The sequence below is a fragment of the Platichthys flesus genome, chromosome 3, assembly GCF_949316205.1.
Source record: "Platichthys flesus chromosome 3, fPlaFle2.1, whole genome shotgun sequence".
NCBI classification, from domain to species: Eukaryota; Metazoa; Chordata; class Actinopteri; order Pleuronectiformes; family Pleuronectidae; genus Platichthys; species Platichthys flesus.
In genome coordinates, this window is record NC_084947.1 from 18,905,143 (window position 1) to 18,925,715 (window position 20,573).

General features: G+C 44.0%; 1 protein-coding gene across 6 annotated transcripts in view; it reads left to right on the forward strand.

The window, feature by feature from the left end:
* The first annotated feature begins 243 nt into the window (after nt 1-243).
* pbx3b (pre-B-cell leukemia homeobox 3b) overlaps nt 244-20,573 on the forward strand; it is a 57,721-nt gene continuing 37,391 nt past the window's right edge. For all 6 annotated transcript variants that reach the window (XM_062385043.1, XM_062385038.1, XM_062385040.1 and 3 more), the window contains exons 1-2: nt 244-1,639; nt 2,268-2,341. In XM_062385043.1, coding sequence (XP_062241027.1) covers nt 1,395-1,639; nt 2,268-2,341 — 319 coding nt within the window. In that variant the 5' untranslated portion in view covers nt 244-1,394. The remainder of the gene's footprint in view (nt 1,640-2,267; nt 2,342-20,573) is intronic.

The window sequence follows — 20,573 nt, forward strand, 5'->3', positions numbered from 1 at the left end:
CGGCGGGATCGTCAGTCTCCGTCACGCAGGCCCCTGATTGGTCGAGGAGCTTTACTTTCCAATAATATAAACATGTCTGCTGCTGCTGCTCGCCTGGCTTGAACCAAGGCTCGCCCCCCCCCCCTTCCTACAGGGGACTGTGCACTTCCACATCAAACTGTATAAAAACTCTCATTATGTATTTGCCCGTGCTGTTGCAAGGGCTAAATCTTCATCACTGCTCGCAGAGAATATGCACATAGCTGCACGTGCACGCGCGAGGAGACGAGGATACCCTGCTGCAAGCTGCCGCTGCGAGAAACCGAGAGGCGGACCGTGCCGCGCGCTTTCATCAATATAATCACCATCCTGAGTACTAGCTCTTAACATTTTGTTTTTCGGTTGTTCAGGCGAGAAGTGACACGAATATAGACCCCTCCTCTGCAGGGCGGAGCGTGCATTTCCATCTCCTATTTTGTATTCTTTTCTATTTTTTTTCCTCCTACCCCTGTTCCCCGCTCTGACACGTCTGCACTGAGTGAGTGGCATTGGCACACTGTCAATCGCTCACTACCGCTGCCATCAAACAACATAAAACACACACAGGCAAGAGGCTGGAGCTCATAAATTTCAGCAGGGCAAGATATTTTTTTGCGCATCGCCTTTTACGCACAGCGCTGTGTCCTAATTAATTTCCTTCGTCTCGCTGTTGCTGTTTTCTGTTTTCTTTTTTCTAAAAAACAGAAATCTCCCAACTTTTTTTATTGCACATTTCATATTTTTATAGCCGCCTTGTATGCAGCGAGAATGTGTATTTTTCTAAATGCTGCCGGAGTGATTTCTGCACGTTTATAGTTGGCAACACCTGCAAAGCCTCAGATTTTTTTTCTTATTTGTTTCTCCAACATTGGATATTTTTTTTTGTTGCCGGTGCTACACGAGGAGGATTTGGACATTTTTTTTCTTTTTCCTGGAAGAGGAAATGCGACCGGGATCCCTTGAAGGAGAGAAGCGCAAATAAATGAGAGATCAGCCGAAAGGAGCGTTCCTGTGTGCAGCTCCCGTCAAACCCCAGAGAAACACACAGACCGGCGTGAGGATTTCTGCGGGAAGCGATGGACCGTCAGTTCTGACAAAGAAGTTTTAACCAGAAGAAGAAGAAGAAGACGCAAATACGAGATTGATGCGTTTCTCTAGCAACACAACCGCGCGTTTTGGCACTTATTTGGACCGCGCGTAAAGAGACAAAAAAAAGAGGACAGCGAGAACTTGGACACAAGATTTACGCGAAAAACATCCCTGCTGTAGTCTTCATTTAGAACAAGAAAGCGTGTGCGCTCCTGTTCCGCTGAAGAAGCCCCGCAAGCCGCGCACATCCCTCCAGTCTGCGGCACATGTTGTAGCCCATTTCGTATATGAGTTTTTCAATTTGCGTGGCTCAGTGCACAGACTCTTTAGCGGCTAGTATGGACGATCAAGCCCGGATCATGCAGTCGATCGGCGGCGTGAGTCTGGCCGGCCACTCGGTACAGGGAGGCATGGTGCTGCCTCCCCACGGACACGACGGGTCGGACGGGGACGGAAGAAAACAAGACATTGGTGACATTCTCCATCAAATCATGACCATAACTGATCAGAGTCTGGACGAGGCGCAAGCAAAGTTGGTTGATTTATATGTTTTATTAACTTCGCTGTCTCTCCCCCCCCCCCCCCCCCAACCTCCATCCCCAGCAAAACGCTGAACGCATCATTGTTGAGTTGTGGCCCCTCTTAAGCGTTAACTCCACCATGTGTTACAATAGACTGCAAGTGGCTTTAATGATAATCTTACGCCGAGGTGCATTTAGAGCTGAGACACATGGAGAAAGTTGTCAGTGAGGCGGCAGCAGCTGTTTATTTCAGCTGCATGTGTGTGTGTGTTTGTGTGAGGGGATGTTGTTCAAAAAGTTTACACACGTCCTTTAGTAAATCTTCATACTGCTGCAAAAACTAAAGACGCTCAGTGAAAAGAAGGGAAATGAATCCCTGTAAACTCATGATATTTTTTATTTTGTCAGTGGCACTGTGTTCATTTTGAAGCATTAATATTCATATTAACACACATGCTACTTTTATTTCCCTATGAAACTCTGTGCAAATACTCCTGGGAGACCTGTGTGTTGGAACATTGCAACTTATAGTGATACCTACATCTGATATGTTCAATAATCAATGCGGTCCTTAATGTTTATCATGTGATTGATCAGTGAACTTATTTCACTATTTTATCTTGTCTTATACTGAAACAGGAAACATGGACTGAACTGTCACAGAATGAAACCAGCACTCTTCAGCGTTCTCTGTGAAATCAAAGAAAAGACAGGTAAGGTCTTTGTTTTTAAAATCAATAAACATATCATTTCACATGAACCTTGAGGAAATGTAGTATTGGAGCCTCGGTGCGATCTAGCACACAGGCGTTTTAACCCCCCCAGTGATGTGATGGCAGCCTGCATCCAGGTTACAGGGGACCTCTGCCCAAAGGAATCAATCACTTTTTTTTTTTTTTTTTTTAAATATGTCATTGTGCCACATTGGAACAGTCCCGGTGTGACAGTAGAGGTATTTCTTTTGTCCCCCCCCCCCCCCCCTCACCACACACTGAAGATGCTCATGTTTCAGTTTTGCGAGCGGTGGTTGTTTGGATTTGAAACAGAAAGTCGACTCCGGCTCTCAGCCTCTCTGCCCTGGCACTGAGCAGGATGGGGAAATCCCGCAGCATATGTTCTACATAGCTGAGATCACACACAATACATGCTTTATAGCCGCACGGCAATTTACACGTCTTCAACATGTGAAGGCAGCTATACACCCCCCCCCCCCCCCCCCACTCAGGGATTGTATTGCTATTGAATGCAGACCCCTGTCTCACAAATGGACGGTTGGTGCTTTGAAAATTAAAATGCTGGAATCAGCTTGTTGAAAATTATAGATTTTTATTTTGTATTTTTTAATTTATTTATATTGAATATTGCACAGTTGCTCTTTATAAGCATCTGCAGATGTTTATGAAGAAGGATGAACGCTTAAGGCTAAGTGTGTGTGTGCATGTATACCCACATACACCACGAGACACCTAAAATTAAAGATAATGCTATAAAGTGTGTGTCTTGTACTTTTTGCCGTATCTCAAACTTAGCTCCAGTAGGTTTTTTTCACCATTGTGCATAAAACGTGTGGTTTCTACAATTTCCCACAATATTTATGAGGCATCTGATAAACGCCATCCTTTTAAATTCTTGAATAAAAACATAGTTATCATCTTTAAAAAGATGTTAAGACTATGTCAATTTCACTTCATATTATGTGATTGCTCTGCTCATGAAACCACTGAACAGATGTTTGGAATATTCCGGTGGCCCCTGTTTATTTTTAAGTCATATGTACCCTACATTTCTCAGCTAAAGAATAATGCGAATATGGGGAAGTGATGCTCTGCTTTTTTGTGTAATTTTAGCAAACGTGTCATCTCGTCAGATTTGTGACCTTTGTGCAGTTTATGAGCAAATTGGTTTGGGGCAGATCGTAAAAGTTTTATGAACTTCCCCAACACATGGTTCACATGGGCAGGCAGAGCGTCCACCGTCGAGCCGAGGGTGCTCTGCTCTGTTCATCCGCCTGTTGACTCGAGACAGAAACACAGAGGAGGCAGCTCACACCTCTCACAAGAGGCCAGCTATTACTTTGCATCATGGATTTAAATGCAAAATAGTTTTCGAGTGCAGAAGCATTAATTCATCTGCTGAACTATAGGATAAAAAAAATACTGAGAGAAAGGATTTCTTTTCAAACTTAAGCAAAATGAACGTCCTGCTTTAATCTCTGCATGTTACTTATCACTTGATTTAAACCTTGATTTGAATGTTTCTGCTCTGAGGTACACACTGAATTAAGCAAAAAAACATGGATCAAAATTAGAAGAAAGTAATTTATGTCAATGCATGTTCATGTGTGTATGTGCCGGGGAATGAGAGTGTGTGAGAAAGAGATGAGACGGGGAGACTAGAGGGTGTGTATGTGTGTGTGTGTGTGTGTGTGTGTGTGTGTGTGTGTGCATGGTTAACCTGTGGTTTAGAGTCAGAGCCTCTCCCTCTTAGCCATTGACAGAGCTCAGCTGGTCCGATGGCCTTGTTGACCGCTCTGTTTTTTCCAGCACACACACATACACATACACACACACACACACACGCACACACACACACACACTGATCCTTTCACAGGCTCCAGTAGCACTGGACTCCCTTCGGTTCTTTCACATGCGTTCAGATGGCACAGGGGCCGCTGCCTATCAGCCATGGGACCCACAGTTGGCAGAAAAAGACTTTTAATAATAAATTTGAAAGCGGTCCAACAATCATCGCTGTAATTACTGTGCACATGTATCATGTTGTGGAGACTTGCTGTCTGATGTGGACATAAGTAGTGCGTCGAAGGTTTGGCTTCAAAGCTTTAGATGTGTTCAAGTTAAAAGACCTTTTTTTTATGACAGGTGAGGCACATTTGAAATGGTGTAAACAATCTTTATGTTTTTTTTTTGTTTTGTTTTACTGTAGCGGAGAAGTGACAGATAGCATTTTGTAGCAGAGTCAAGGTGTTTGGGAAGATTTCTCAGTGCGTTTGGAAGTTTCCTGCCCCTCTTCTAACTGTTATTACAGAGCCACAGCACATTTCTGCATTGCTAATGTCCTAGAAGTATTAATTCACTTTGATATGCTAATTAGAGAGCATTATGCAAGAAATGAGATTAAGTGGCAGCATGAAGTCATTTGCCTGTCACTAAATTGAGTGTTTTTAGCAGGAGGTTTTTTTCTTCTTCTTGGTTTTGCATTTAGATAAGCTAAATGTGAGATTGGGTTGGCAAGTGGGGTTCTTTGTCCTTCAGTGTGTGATGCTTTTTCTTTTTGGAGCATACATACATAAAACTGGCAATTAAAATGTTTTATTCTCGCACGTCTCTAAGTGTTTCGGGACAAAGGAGACGTTCAGACACCCTGTGTTTCTTTTACCTGCAGAAGACAATGAGCGAGCGTGGTCTATGTTTGCAGATGAGTTTTTGCGGTTCTCTCTGTGCTGGGTTTGCTTTATCCCGCTGACTACTCCCTTGTCTTGCTCTCATGGATGGGAGTGAGGCTCGCAGCAGCCGCGGCAGCGGCAGCGGCAAGAATAACAAAGGTGAAAGATTACCTCCATATGGTATTTCTGACCAGGAAAAGAGAGGTTCTGTAGCAGGACTTGTCTTTGATGTGAGGTTTAATCAATAGAAAGAGATTACAGAAAACTATTACAGGCTAAATCACAGAGTGCCACGGAGAGGCTTAGCCCTCTCCACAGCTCTCTCAGCTGCATGGCGCTTCTTTTGGCCCGCGTATTGACTTGTTGTTTTCCTGACCTTTGACTCGTCAGGTCCAAAGGAGGGGGGGGGGTAGGGGAGTGAGAAAGAGAGAGAAAGAGAGAGTGGGGTGGATTGCAGACTGATAAATGCTCCGGTGCAGTGTTTAAAGCACTGGATTAGGGAGGGACTATACGCTGCACAGCCGGGGCCGGTGTCGCCGTGTTTGATTTGGCTCTTGCAGACCGCCAGGCCATGCTTCCAAGTATGTGCATTGGTTTGGCCTCTGCTAAACGTAATGATCAGCCAGGAAAGACTGTTTTAACTAAATACAGTTCAGGATGGGGCTGTAATTAACCACATGCAAGGCTGACTAAAAGCATTACCTGGAGTAAATAGAGTTAGGGCTGAGGAGGTAAGCATTTCTGAAATCTACAGGGAACATTCATTTCAATGTTCCCTGACAAAGTTAATGAGCCCTCTCATTCCAATAGGGTTATAATTATTAATATGAATGTATTATTATTATTATTATTATGAAAGCAGATGCAACTAAAGTCCTTCTTATAATGCAGAAAACACAAATATATATCATTAGACTGAATCTTTTTAACCTTATAGGTTTTCTTTGTGCTGAAGAGGCTCCAGTTAAAAAACACAACAGAGAACAGAAAGCTATTCAGCAGCAGAGACAATTGACTTTAGCTGCTTTTTGTTTCACAGAGCCCCAGTGAAGCGGCTGCAGTGACTAGATAGTGTTGTGCCGAATGGCTCGGGCACAGCTGGGTTCCTGGCTGCCTCAAAGGCAGGGCCACTACAGAGCTTCCTCCTCTGAAGCATGAGGGGGACCGGGGGAAGACGTGGTTATTATCTAAGTTGCTCCCAAACACCCTCCGTTTCCTCATCAGCAGAGATGATACGAAAAAAGAAAAGGCAGACAAAGAGGAGAAGGGGGTAAAAACAAAACAAAGGCTTTACATGTCAGTTTCATTTGGAAGGGTAACTGCTTTGGTGCTGTGCAGATAGATGCCTGTGTACGGTGCCTGGTATCTTTTTTTTTTCTATTTTTTTTTTGCACGATGATTCAGTGCTGTCCCTCCATCTGCACACACGAGCACCCATCTTGCACACGTCCCTCCCCCCCCCCCCCCCCGTTTCACCGCTCCAAGCGCTTTCTGCGGGCTCCTGCGCGATCAACAGCTCATAATTGTTTTTTGCACATACGTTATGCAAATGAGTCTTTATGGCAACTGGCATAACAATTAGCATCCTCCAACAATATTTTAGTAGGTTAATTGCGAAATTTCTGAATTGTACATCTGAGTTGTTAATTAGGCATGACAGAGGTGGTGAAATAGTTATCTTCAGGCGGTGGCAGCCAGCAGTGGCTGCTTTGGATGCAAACAGGAAGGATTGATTGAAACGAGTCTGCAGCAGGAGGAACGGGGCTGTTGGAGACACTTTGCGTTGCCCTTTCTCTTCTTGCGGCATCTGTTTGTTTCATTGGCTGGATGTGAAATTATAAACCTGAAGCAGGGGGAAGAGGCTGAAGTTCAAGTGATGACCTGACACGCTGAATAGAGATGTGGCTGAGCTACGATTTTTTTTGTTTAAATGAGCTCTTGTCAAAACTATATAAGACCTTTGACCTCAGACATAGTTAAACCAGCATTTACTTGTTTTTTAAACTGCTTTGAAAGACCCTAATGCCAAAAGCATGCATCTTATACATATTACATTTTACACATTTTAGATTCCATCAGACAAATTTAGTCAGATTTTTGGGAGAAGAAAATATATATTTGTTGTTATATTTTTAAACAATCCCACAAGCTGTAGTAATATATATTTTTTAATAAAGTTAACTTCTTATATCAATGTAATTTCTCAAATTTAATATTATTTAATTATTATTAGGATTTTTTTGATGGCACTTTTGAGCTATTCTCTCAACTCTCAGCTCTTTTCCTTTACAACTGAAAACCCAGTTAAGGTGTACTTGTTGGTCCGTCTCATGTGTCGTGACGTTCCTCCCCGTGTCAGTCGGTGGCTGCAGTGCGTCGAACTCCATGGAGCCAGTTATTAGAGTAAAAAGGGTTACAGTGAATGAGTGGTGCAAAGCAAGTCCTCTCTCAGTAATGACTCTGCTATTTATAGGTCTCTATTTCATTAGCTCTAGTGTTTCAGGGAAGAGTTTTCCTCATGGGACAATAGACAACCACGATGTTCATTTACTTGTCCACATGTAATGTGGACAAGTAAATGACCCATCATTTGTGAGGGCAACAGCACTGAAAACACTCCTGCTACTGCCACTGCTTTACCATTCGCTCATGTAACCTTTACTTTATTTAAACTCTTTCAAAGACAAAGTGTGTGTGTGTGTGTGTGTGTGTGTGACGTTACTCCGACAGGTGAGGGATTTCTGCAGATAACACGGTGAAGGAATTAGAGGCGGACGTCAGTAAATGTACACACTTTAAAGCTCTCTAATATTTTGACACTTCAGACGTCTGTAGCTTGTTTCGTGACGAAAACTGAATAAAACATCGTTGTCACCTTTTCTTTTCTTTTCTTTACACACGATTGTTTTTCCGGAAAGCAGGAAAAAAAAAACGGAGCTCTTTTCATCATTTGCAAGCCAGAAAATAAAGTCCCCTCTTCCCATTGTTCCACGTGCTATTGTTCCACATTTCATACATTAGAATGATGTATCGAAGGCAGAAATGGGAAAAAGACTGCAATGCAATGAAATTTTAATCAACGTCTTCTGCCGCTTTAATAAGGCAAATAATTCTTATGGGCTGCTGTGTTAAGATTTCTAATATTTAATTCATAACAAGCCCTGCATTATTCTGCTTTAGCCCGAAGACAAGCTGCACTCTGCTGTTGCCAAAAGGCAGAAAAAAGACATAAAGGGAGGTGCAGACAGAGCGTTTTTCTTATCAGCTGTGGCATAATACCATCGCATTGTTTTGATACTGCCTGTGAGTTTAAATCTGTATTTAAAATAATTTCAAATAATTGCGTTAATGGAGCTAATGACAGACTTGAAACTGCTTTTTTGGGTAATTTTGTCATGAGTCAGTGTGGCCATTCACTAAGCACACACTCTTTATTTTCTTAAGTCCTTGAAGTTCATTTTTGTGTCTGAAGTAATGGAAAGATGGCGAGGGGCCAGCAGCTAGATGCTGGCTCATGTTACAGTGAAACTGTGGGCCCTGTTTTCGTCTCTCGGTGAAATGGCTTAATTGGTGTCAGAGCCCCAGGGATAAAGGCCTCTTGCTCTGAAACGCAGCCACACAGGCCCTGTCTTCCCTCAAACCGGGAGGAACGGCCGGCGTCTGCTGGTGAATGAGGCCTGAGCCGTGGCATAACGATACCAAATGATGTTTGGGATGACAGAAATGAATATGCGCTTGCTCCCAGAAAGCTGTGATTAATGACGGCGAGCAGGGGAATGCTGTCCCTCCTTTCGCTCCTCTTTTGATCAGGATTGAAAAGCAAAAAAATACAAAAAATTGCTGGTTTCTCCTCTCTTTAGAAGTTGGAGGTCATCCAGAGTACATTACTGCTATTCTTCTCTCGCTCTTTCCTCAAGTAGGAGGAGAGCCCATAACGAATTTTGGAATGATTCCCTAACATTGTGAGTCTGTGTATTGTCCCGTGGCGTGTGGCTCAAGTGACACATACCTGTTTACCTTCGCAGAGTCACTCGCCCACTGCTCGTGATTCTAACTCTCCTAAATAATAGTCTGAACATCACAATGATACAGCTACAGATATATTTTTAAATAAAACCGTGAGGATTATTTGAAGTGAATATTTTTTACTAAAACCAACTCTAACTGATGTTATGGCGGTGTCCCCTGTTCACATGATATTGTACACACAACCATTGATTTCGGAGGCGAACGTGTGAACAAAATGGTGGTGCGCTGTAGCCGTGATAATGATCTGTATGTGTTGTGTCCTAGGAGGAGACACATGAATATTTAATTGTGTCTGCTAAGAGAGATCCCCCGACCCTTCTGTTCATACCTTACTTTCTCTAATGTGCCTCCACCCTCCCAGGTACTTCCTCCTTAAGTAATGGAGAATTAAAGCGCACATTAAAATGATATAAATTGCAACGTACGGGCTTTCTCAGGACATTTGTCTCCGCACAACGCAGTCGAAAATTCAAATGGCAAGTTTTGACAACGGACATTCTGCTGACACGGTGTATTTGCCTCACGTTGGCTCCTCAAATAAGCATTTCCTCTGTCAGGGTGATTGATATGTATTAAGCGTGCACTTTTTACATCACAGCGCTCTGGAAGATGGTGTGGCTGCAAGGATATGAGTTTTAAACAGTGAATGAGCTCCCCTCATATTGATCTATTTGTGTTGCCGGAGTGGCAGGTGCTATACGAAGAGTGTGTCAGCTTTGATTGTTTGTGTCAGTGATCCGAGCCGACACTGAGCTCTCTTACTGTTCGTCACTGCACTTGCTTCCTCTTGATGAATGGCAGCACACTGCACGGATCCTCGAAAAAAACTCCTGTCGGTGCTGTCTCGCAGAGCCTGTGAATCAGCATTGGTCTTCACGGATTCTTTATTTATCAACTCATGTACATGTTGATTTAAAAAAAAAAAAAAAAGCCAAAATTTGGGGACATCCCCAAAGTGTCCCGAGGGCTGTTTTAGGGACTTCCAATAGAATGATGTAAGAGGTTCACGTGCGAATTGTGAACATCAGCTGTTGAGGGGCCGGAGGTGTGCTTCTCTAAATATTCAAGATTAGTATCTAACCTGTGCGGGTATGCATGTGTGTGTGTCTGTGCGCACGCGTGTGTGATGGCAGGCCCCCGCGAGGTTGTGCGGTGAAGGTGAGGTGCGTGGTGCTCGGAGCCTCTGTAAGTATGCAGAGCACGGCGGGCCTCTCGCGGGTGCTGAAGGAGAGCACGGAGTGGCAGAGTTAATTTATTTAATGACTGAGCGTCTTATATCTCCCCAGCCCTGATTAGAATCCATGCTTGATGAGGGAAGCGATACAGGGGTGTGCACTGCCCCTAGGCCCTCGCACGTACGTTCACGGTTTTCTTTCTCCAGCGCCTTATTTCCCCTAGAACCCCCCCCCACCCACCCACCCACCCACCCAGCCAGATCCACAGGGTTTTCCCCAAGATAGAAAGAAAGGAAGAAAGGAAGAAATTTCCACTTCTGTCTGTTGCAATATTTTGTGATTGTGTCTCTACGTGTGATCGTTTTGTTGCACATGACAGGAAATGCAGCTCTGAGGCTGATTAAATGTGTGCATATGTGTGTGTGTGTGTGTTCCTGTGTGTGCGTGCTCCGTGATAAAGACAAAGTGCTGTGGAGCTCTATGAACGTGGGAAAGCCAAACAGAGTGTGTCACTTTGGCAGCACGGGCTGTCAGCATTGGGGAGCTGCACTTGTAAAAACCATGACCTTCCTCTTTGCCAGCATGTCTCTTGCAGAGCCAAAGCGCTGCCCTGTAGATCTGGGCTGGCTGTGGGAGGGAATACAAACACAGGGAGAGAGAGAGGGAGAGAGAGGGAGAGAGGGAGAGAGGGAGAGGAGAGAGAGAGAGAGAGAGAGAGAGAGAGAGAGAGAGAGAGAGAGAGAGAGAGAGAGAGAGAGAGTGGACAGACAGTGCAAAAAAAAACGTGAGGAACCATAATTGTGAAGGGGTGGTGGATGGTGTGGGGGGTGGCGGCGGTGCGGTTGAAGTAATGAAATACTTCTTGGAGCTATCATGACTGAGAAGGTGAGGGGAGGGAAAGCGAGAGGACCGGCGACGGGGGGAAAAAAGACTCCTAGGCTTCTAACATTTCCATGAGCCATCATCAGTAATGCCGCGGCCGCCTCACAAACCAGAAATTATTTCTTCAGGCGTCGCTGTCAAGTGTTATTCAAATAACACCAGCCTCACATTTGAATAACAGCCGACATTTTGAATTAATTAATCAGACAAGATAGTCTGGGCCTTTTCTCATTAGTCTACAGGTCAGGCTGGGGAAGATATATGCGCTGGTGATGATATACTTGTCCTTAATAGTGATTTATGGAGATTTGGGATTGTACTCGATTTGTCAAAGGGCCCAGCAGCAGAAAAATAGGACTGTGCATATTTCATTACCTAATCTTTGATATGTTCCCCCGATGCTGAAAGATACAGTTGTTTAGATGCACAGGGAGCTCTTTTTACATGCACTCTCTGAAGAGGTGCACGCACACGCACACGCACACGCACACGCACACACACACACACACACACACACAGGGACATGCACACACACACACGGACACATTTAATCTCGTCTCTTAGACCTCTCCCATTTTACTTTTCCTATGCAATTAAGCGAGGGCTGTAAATTATAACTGTGTCGTACTTTAATTATCATGGTGTAAAAATAGAGTTCCTGTCTTTGAGAGGATTTCATTAACTTACTCAATATTCCATGTCAGCTCGTGGAATCAGGCTGCAGCGAGGTTGGTGTTTAATATGCTCTGAATCCAGTGGGTTATTTACTGAGATGTTATATGTTATATACATAAGGTTGAAAAGTGGAAGGAAAAATAAAAGGAGATTTACATTTAAACACAGAATATGCACAGCTGCATTTGTAGATTCAGTCAGTGTGACCTGTTTCCTGGCTGGTGTGACATTGTATTTTGGGCTTGTGTAGATTGGTGTGTGTGTGTGTGTGTGTGTGTGGCCACGAAGGTGTAAATGAAAATATATATTTTTAAAAGAATAAGTAGTGCTAACAGTGTGTTGTCACCTGCCTTATTGGGTGTTAAATTTAATGAACAAATTCAGTTTACCAACACTCTTTACCTATTTTTATTATCTGTATAATTATTATTTTTTACATACACAGGTTTTAATTATCCAGAGTAGATGTGCAGCACATGCAGTAAGCATTTGTGATTTCGTGGTAGACCATGTGTGTGTGTGTGTGTGTGTGTGTGTGTGTGTGTGTGTGTGTGTGTGTGCGTGTCAGGAAGCTGCGAGCTGTTGCCATTCCGGTGAGCAGCCCACACAAAATGCACCAACACCAGTGTGACAAAACATTCAAATAAATTGCTGTCAGGCTGCCGAAACACCAAGTGCAGCGATTTTTATCTGACATGTGGAAGACCCAGACATGCAGTCCTGACAAGTAACGCCAGAGCACCTGTGAGAGACGGGCGATAACATCAGGATGTGCCTGATCCCCGGCATAACAATACCTATCATTACTTGATATTATTACTCTTCTTTAAGAGCGAGCTGGAGATGGAAAGATACGGGCCCCTGTGTGTGTTGGCCTTCTTCTTTTTTTCAAGTCTGGATAATAATTGATGTTAGGCCATTGTTTAGATGCACTTAATATTTACAGTTAAATTGAATTATGTAGTCTGATGGCACAACAACAAGTACTTAACTGGCATTCACATCCATGCACAATTGTTTATGGCTCAGAGAAAACTGCCATGTTTTTTTTATTCATCCAAGGTTAGGACATTTATTTATTGTAGTCCAGTTTCATTGTTCACTGGTGTAGTGTTAAGAGAACACATTCCAATGCAAAATAATATTTCGAAGACATACTTTAGAATGTTTTTAATTCAAGAATTTCTCATTTGTAAATTTTACCCTGTACATTGCACTGTTAAATGAGGTTAAATTAATTGTTTTTTCCGCAGTTAAAATAGAATTTAGTTGAAAATCAATGCACCTGCTGACACTGACTGGATTTGTTTGACTGTTGGGAGCAGCACACGAGCAAAGATAAATACTGAGGAAGCCAGCGCTGCTTCGCTTATTATCATTGCGTCTACAGAATTGACTCAGTAATTCTTACTCCAATTGGGAACATTAAAAAATGCTTTTTAGAAACTACGAGACAAAGGACTCACTGTGGAACGCGCCATCCATTCTCTACAGTATTGTTATTTTCTCCCTTATAGGTTACTAATGAGGAATCGGCCCTCATTATGATTTTTAGGAAGAGAGAGGAAAGCTTTTAATTAATGATATGTAAATGGTTCTGAATTGATTATGTTAGAATATCAAGAGAGATGGGTAGAAGCTGTGGTGTAATATATTTTAATTAAGAATTAATTAAAAATGATGGCAATTTTATAGAGGCTCACTGAAAATAGAAGAATTTATTCTCTGTCACAAGTAAATCAGCCCTTGATTAAATAAACAGACACATGCTGTATTAATTGAAGAGTTATATTTATACTTTGCCAGGAAGAATTATCTTGATTATTACAAAAATAAAAAAAAGAAGATCAGTGCGGTATGTCAGTGGTCGACCACAAGCTGGGTTCTCTGGGGTTAATGGTGATTTATCTCATTCCTAATTCATGAGATCCTCCTGGTCTGTGTTAGGCGGATCAATAAAGCTGTGTTTCCTTTTTTGAATTTGGCGTCTGCTATTAGATTTGCGGTGTGGAACACAATTATAAGTAAGACATGAATGCGTGTTTTTATCACCTGTGGCGAGCGAACGTGCGCAGCCCCCCCCCCCCCCCCCCCCCCCCGAAAATATATCAATCTGTTTATGAGGTAAAAAGATTTGTGTGAAAAAGATGAGTTGTGACGAGACGTGGACCCCGGTTAACCTTTTTAATTGCTATCTGCTTTCTTTCATTCGTTCTTCAGGGGGGGGGGGGGGAAACACAAGGCGTTAGCTGCATTAACGGCGGGCGCCACTATTAAAGGGAAAGAGGTCTTTGTTTTCCGCTAACAGTGGCATCCATGCTCTGTGCTAAACTCCGCGATCAATGGCAGAGAGGCTGCTATCACAGCACTCGGAGCAGGCGTAGCTCAGGGGGGGAGGAGGAGGGGAGGGGGGGGGTCCCTGGTGGTTCATTTTGATTGGAGCGCAGAGTTTTGTGTTGAAAGGCGAGGGAGAGACAGGCTGTTGGAAGCAAATCCCCGCGGATCAGTTAGAGCTTTGCAACAAAAACACCTTGATATTCCTGGGAACATTTGCTTAGCAAAAAAGAATGAATTTAAATAAACGGGTAACGAGAGAAAGAAATGATCTAAAGCTCTCCTGAAGGTCTGTGTGTTCAGAGAAAGCTCGTGTATCTCAGGCCGAGAATTAATTTGGGAGCCGCGTTTGAAAAGCTGCAGTGTAAAAAAAAAAGGGGAAAATAAGCGTAACTGGATTTTGTCGTTGTGTCGTTGCCCATTCCTAAAGAGCCTTTATTTAAAAATGAAAAGAGATATATGTTAGGAGATGTTGTGAAGACGATGGCGGTAAGGGCTGACGATGTGGCAGCAGTGAGCCTCTATGAGCTCACCAATCTGTTATGGGCGGCAGGGAGGATGTGCTGCTTGAGAGAGAGGGAGTGTTGAATGGGTTATTAGTCTGATTCCCCCTCCACACCAGGTCACATGTAAAGGCTTACACACATCATGAACAGTCACATGTACGTACACGTCTAACAACTGCACACACACACACACACACACACACATTAATATACACATGACGTGCAGCGGGGACACGCATTCATAAAATCATACATGGGCGCAGACGTGTGCATGCATGCATATACACAGTGCATGCACTCCGATGGCTGGCGGAGCATCTTCTTTTTGACACCTGCAACTAGTTGCAATACATCACTGTCAGGATCGCTTTCTCCACCTCTCCGCATTTGCACGTTAGTTATCCGCGGAGGCCTTCGTCAAAAAGTTGAGCAGTCTTGACATCAGCTCCCCGGTGGGAACAAGAAAAAGGTGAGGTTGTGCTGGGAGGTGCCGCGGCGGGTGTCATCAGGGAGCTACACCCTCTGCACCCAACAGCATCCACATGACAAGAGCACTGATGGTCTAACGCACAAATACTACGCCACAGTTAATTTTGTAATTGACACGTGACGTGAACTTCTGTAAGTATCTTGTTTAGTTGCCGCCCTTTATCTCGAGTCACACAGAATACTGCGCGCATTGTATTTATGAATCGGATGCCAGGGAATGACATAATGAAAAGCCAGGCTGAGGTTTATTTGGTTTAGGGCCTCTCGTAGTGAATGTATGTGCTTGTGTAATTGACAGCGAGTGGGGCTGTTGTAGGGGAAGTGAGGGCATGGCGCCTCCTGTGCGAGCTCACTGCCGGAAGACGGAGGAGAGTCTGCCAGTGGCACCGCCAGTGGCGAGCACCGACAGCTCCGGCCACGACAGAGAGGAGGTGGGGAGTAGCGGTGGAAGTGGGAGTGGGGGGGGTGTTTGGGGGGGGCGGGGGGGTCAGAGTCTGAACTGGCTGATGGGAGCCAGAACATGAAACAATGCCGGGGGAACGTCTGGTGGGTTCGCTGCACAGAATTACAAGCGAGGGAGCAGGCCTGCTGAGGCAATTACAGCTTAATGGGGTCATTTGGAAGGCAATTGCCAGGGGTTAATGTAGTATGGAGAGATGAGGTGAGATTGAAGTGAAATTTTTGGCTAGAAAATGTGTTCAAATGAAAAGCGAGCAGGCAGACAAGTCGCGCCGCTGATGGGGTGGGAGGTTGGAGGAGCCGGAATGCGGGCTCGCACTGCCACACCGATAGACGCGAGGCCCGGCTGCTCACTTGCGTGTGCGCCGGTGCGGGCTAACGTGCCCGTCCGCACAGGTGCTTTCCTTCCTCCACTTCTTCCCCTAACTCTCCTGGTGTCTCCTTACTGCTCCGACCGCGAACAAGAGCTCCACTGTTTCACTTTGCTGCGGGAGGCGGACGTGTGGATGTGGTTTTTCTCTTGTCCCCTATTACCTGTGATATCATTTCTCTTTATCAGACATCCCCGACCACCGGGGCACAATATATAAAGTATCACAAGTTGTCTTGCTGAGAGAGATGTGTCAGAGAAACCACAGCCGGCACCTTAGAGAATGAGGATAAAAAGAATCATTATGCGCTGCTACGTTACCCAGTTCATTACCTTAATTGCCCGACATAATCCGGTGTCGGAAGGGGGGCCCTGGAGCTTTGGGAAGGAGGCTTTGCCAGGACCTCCTCGCCCGGGTCTCATCTCCCTGATCCCCCTGATCTGCAGCAAGCGGACCGGTCGTGCTAACGGTAAACTTTGATCAAAGCCAAACTTATCTAAGGTCAGCCATGTGAGATCCCCTGGGAGCGGCCGTGTGCGCTGAAGCACACCGCGATACAGGAAGTAGCACAGCACTGTGCCTTGCTGCTGCAGCCTGTGACCGCGCTGGATCACTGGACAGCAGTGGCAATATCATCAGCCCTTTGAAGTCCTCAGCATTTATACGCGATTATGCTCAACAGTGGAACTTAAGCATCACGTGTGGGTGGAGATTCCTTCAGAGTGTGGTTTCTCTCTCTCTCTCTCTCTCTCTCTGTCTCTCTCTGACCCGTCTCTGTCTTTCTCTCTCGCCCTCCCTCTCTCGCTCTCTGTCATCTCTGTGAAGTCTATTCCTCCCCTCTCCTCCCCTTCCCCTCTACACAGGGTTCTGGCCAAGAGCCGGCCACTTCACGGAGGCAGATTTTTCCCAGGCTCCCCAAAGGCTATTTTACAGGATTCCCATTAGGTCTTTAGCCATTACCAATGTTCCAAATCATTTACAGAAGAATCTATTTACTTTATGTGGTAATGGATTCATTTGACATGGCTTGCTCTGTAGAAACTCAACATTTAACACACACTTTCCCCCGGTTGAACCCTTTACTGTATTTTCTACGTTCTGTTTATTTGTATCTGTTGCAGCAGCGGTTGTCTCGTTCTTTGCCTCCAAATCGTCCTGACACTGTGCTCTCCGTTACAGTGCATTGCACAATGGAGAGGTGCCGGAGCATTGTGTCAATGCTGCAGGAAAAACAAGTATGATGCAACTCTGTTGTCATTTCAGAGTGACAAATAGACAGTGGCAGACCATCAGAAAGGGGGGCAGAGAGTGGAATGGTGTCGCTGACAAACTGCTATGACCTTTGGGGTCCTTTGGCCTCCAGAGGGCAAGGCACATACAGTGTTTACCTCAGGTCAGCATCAGCGTGAACATACTGCCCCCCCCCCCTCCCCCCCGGAGAGGAGCCCATCCTGTTGCACTCATCACATTTGAATTGTCAAAATCAATATTCAGTCAGAAAATAACGTTAGTGAAACTGGATGCGTTTGTCTGGCATACGATATGAAAGGGAGGTGCAGAGCGTGTGTGTCATTTTACATTTTTAAAATACTACTAGTGGGCCGTGCTAAATCAAGCTTAATGCAGAAATGCTCCATAAAGCAAAGCCTTTACAAAAGAGAAGCATAGCTCTCGGAACTACTGAGCGCCTCTCCTCCCTCGATTCCATGTCACCAAAGCATCCCATCAAAGCCTGCCTCCTTCCTGTTGTAAGGTAGAAAAAAAAAAAAATCAATGCCGCAATCTTTTCTTTTTGCCTCCTCCAATCCGTAATTGAAATGGAAAATCAAATGAACGGAGAGCAGATAATTGTTTTATCAATATTCCCTGCCTGCCCTACAAGGGTCAGTGCAGAATGATCATGAGTCGGGGATATGACGAGGACAAAATGTGAAATTGAACAGCTAGGAGGCAATAAATCAGCCCTGACAACTAAGAGTGACCAGCATGTAGCTGCAGCACGCAGCTCTCCCTTCAGAATTTGTCCTAAAGCTGTCTACACTAAATGGAGGGAATATTCATCTCATTATTGTTGCACTTAATATTGCTATCAAATATTATTCTTAGAGTCCAGACGGGAAGTCAAGGTCACTGGTGCTATTATTGTTGTCATTGTTAGTGTGTGATATTGAGAGTATAATAGAGGGCAAAGCCATATGGCCTGCACAGCTTATGAGGAGGCGAAGAATACATTTAGTCATTTGTTAGAGTTGAGGAAAGAAGTGGTTTGTGGTTTGTTTCCCCTTTTGGCATGTCCATGACTATTACTGCTGCTTATAAATAGCTATTTAAGGTTGAACGCAAAAAAGGAGAACCGCTAACAGTAGCTTAACCATCTTCACCATCGTCATCATCATCAGAAGAACCCTTTTCTGACCAATGACAGATAGCGTGTAGAGTTGTTAGGTTTCACTGGAAAACTGTCTGCTGTATGGTTTGTTTGATGTCACAGAATACAAATGAAGAGATTCAAATAGAGGAGAAAAAGAATAGATAACAGGTATTAAAATGTCCTGCTGAGCTTTGATAATCATAGACTTAAATGTTACAGCTATTTGTCTGGAGGTAGAGGTTTCAGACAGTCATGCAGGGCAACCACTAAACACAAAAATTGGGAATAAATCACTTGATTTATTTCTCAATTATTTATTTATAACACACCACAATGACATTGAAAGCATATCTTAGGGTTTATAATGAATTTGTTATCAAGTATAACTCGTCCTGTAGGCACATATTAGTGGAGGCAAATGTATAAACCGATAATAAATGGTAATATGATAAAGCACTTATATGAAATATATTTCTGTTGTCAGCTGACATTAATAACCATTTATATTGGTCCTGCATTGTTTAAAACCACATTTTAATGTGTTGTAAAACATTTTCTAAATGTTTGTATGCTGCTTATAAATGATAAATGAAGGATGTGTAAGTATTACTGTCCAAACTCCAAAAATATTCTATTTACTAAGCTATAAAAGAAAGAGATGTGCAGAGTTCACAAGCTACAGTGGAGTAATGAGTTAAATAATGAATTAAAATGTTTCCTCTTTAACTTTCTGTCAATCAACTGGTACATTAATAACTTATGGTTTCAGCTCTACTAAAATGCACGCCAGCCTATTTTTGCCTCTCCTATTATAGCGTATGCGTTTAAATAAACCCATCATGTCAGCTTTCCAAGTGTTGCAAAAACTGCAGATAAAACAGTTGCCAGAAAATCGACATCCTAAATCATGTGACGTCCCTTCCCATCTGGCTCGTCCAGTTGCAAGGCATTGACAAAAATATGAAATTGATTTGGTTGAAGGGTGTTAAAGGGCCGACAGGAGAATGTCACAAACAATGAATGGTCACAGCTTGGAGGAAAATCAATGACAGAGGTTGAAGCCAGTCTGGAGTGCTACTTGGCAGTGTTGCACTCTTCTCCTGAAAAAGAGCCGTCCCCTGGCCGTGGTTGTCTGATCAAAAGGAAAAACTTGATGGGTCTAATGAAGGAGGCCACCGATACAACTGACACCGCGACTACAGACATTGTTCGACTTCAACGCAGGTGGCAGCTGAATGTTGGCGAGTCGCTAGTAATTTCTGCTGCGCGACAAATTTCGATATCCGCACTTCATATATATGCAGGAGGGCAATGCGGAATCGCTTGTAGGGCAAGGGGGGTCACCTTGCGGTTTATGTGTATGCTAATATGTACATACATTTCTATTGTTTACTGTACAATTTCACAGTGGGCAGATATGTATCTGGATGAAGTCAACAGGTGAGAAAGAAAATGTCTGTATTTTCAAGTGGAGTGAATTTCACTGCGTAGACTCCGATCATTGGAAGAAGAAGAAGAAGAAGAAGAAGAAAAAAAGCATTGGCACACTGTCTTTCAAGTGGACACAGTGATGAAAATCCCCCCTACTTTGTTGGGATTGCAGTTGTAAGCTTTGCACCATATGCTACTTTCCTCTTTAGCTGGGATTATGCCATCATTATTGCTGATAAAAGCTGTTTACTGCCTTGGCTCCAAATCGATGCTCGGGGCGCTCTGAAACTGGCATTCCCTCTCCAGAAGAATTCATTCCATGCCAGCTGCTCAGGATTCAGCCCCCCCTTTGTTTTAGATTTCACAGTTTTTGTGATGTTTATTTTCTATTTGGGTTTATGCACCCCACCCCGCCAACCCACCAACCCTCGCACCGCCCCCCCCACCCCCCTCCATTAGCATATGTTTGCAACAATTTGACATTTACATTTGATTTACTTACAGCAGATTGAAGGTGTCTGAAACGTGCTCGCACAATACTCCTGGTGCTTCGGCGCTAGTTAACGCAGCAGAGACCGGTGCAAAGTACAAATGATAAGGCCTGTTTTTCAGGTGATGTTTTCAGTCGCGTGGGGGCTTCGAATTCGGAGCAACATCCAAAAGGCTGCCTCCCTCCCAGTGTTACCAATCAATGGCATAATCAGTCAATGCAGATTCAGCCCGACAGCCATGTTAAGATAACAACTGGTTCTCAGGACTATATCGGGCCCCAATGACCTTGTGTGCCTCAAATTAATAATGTAAAATCAACACCAGACAA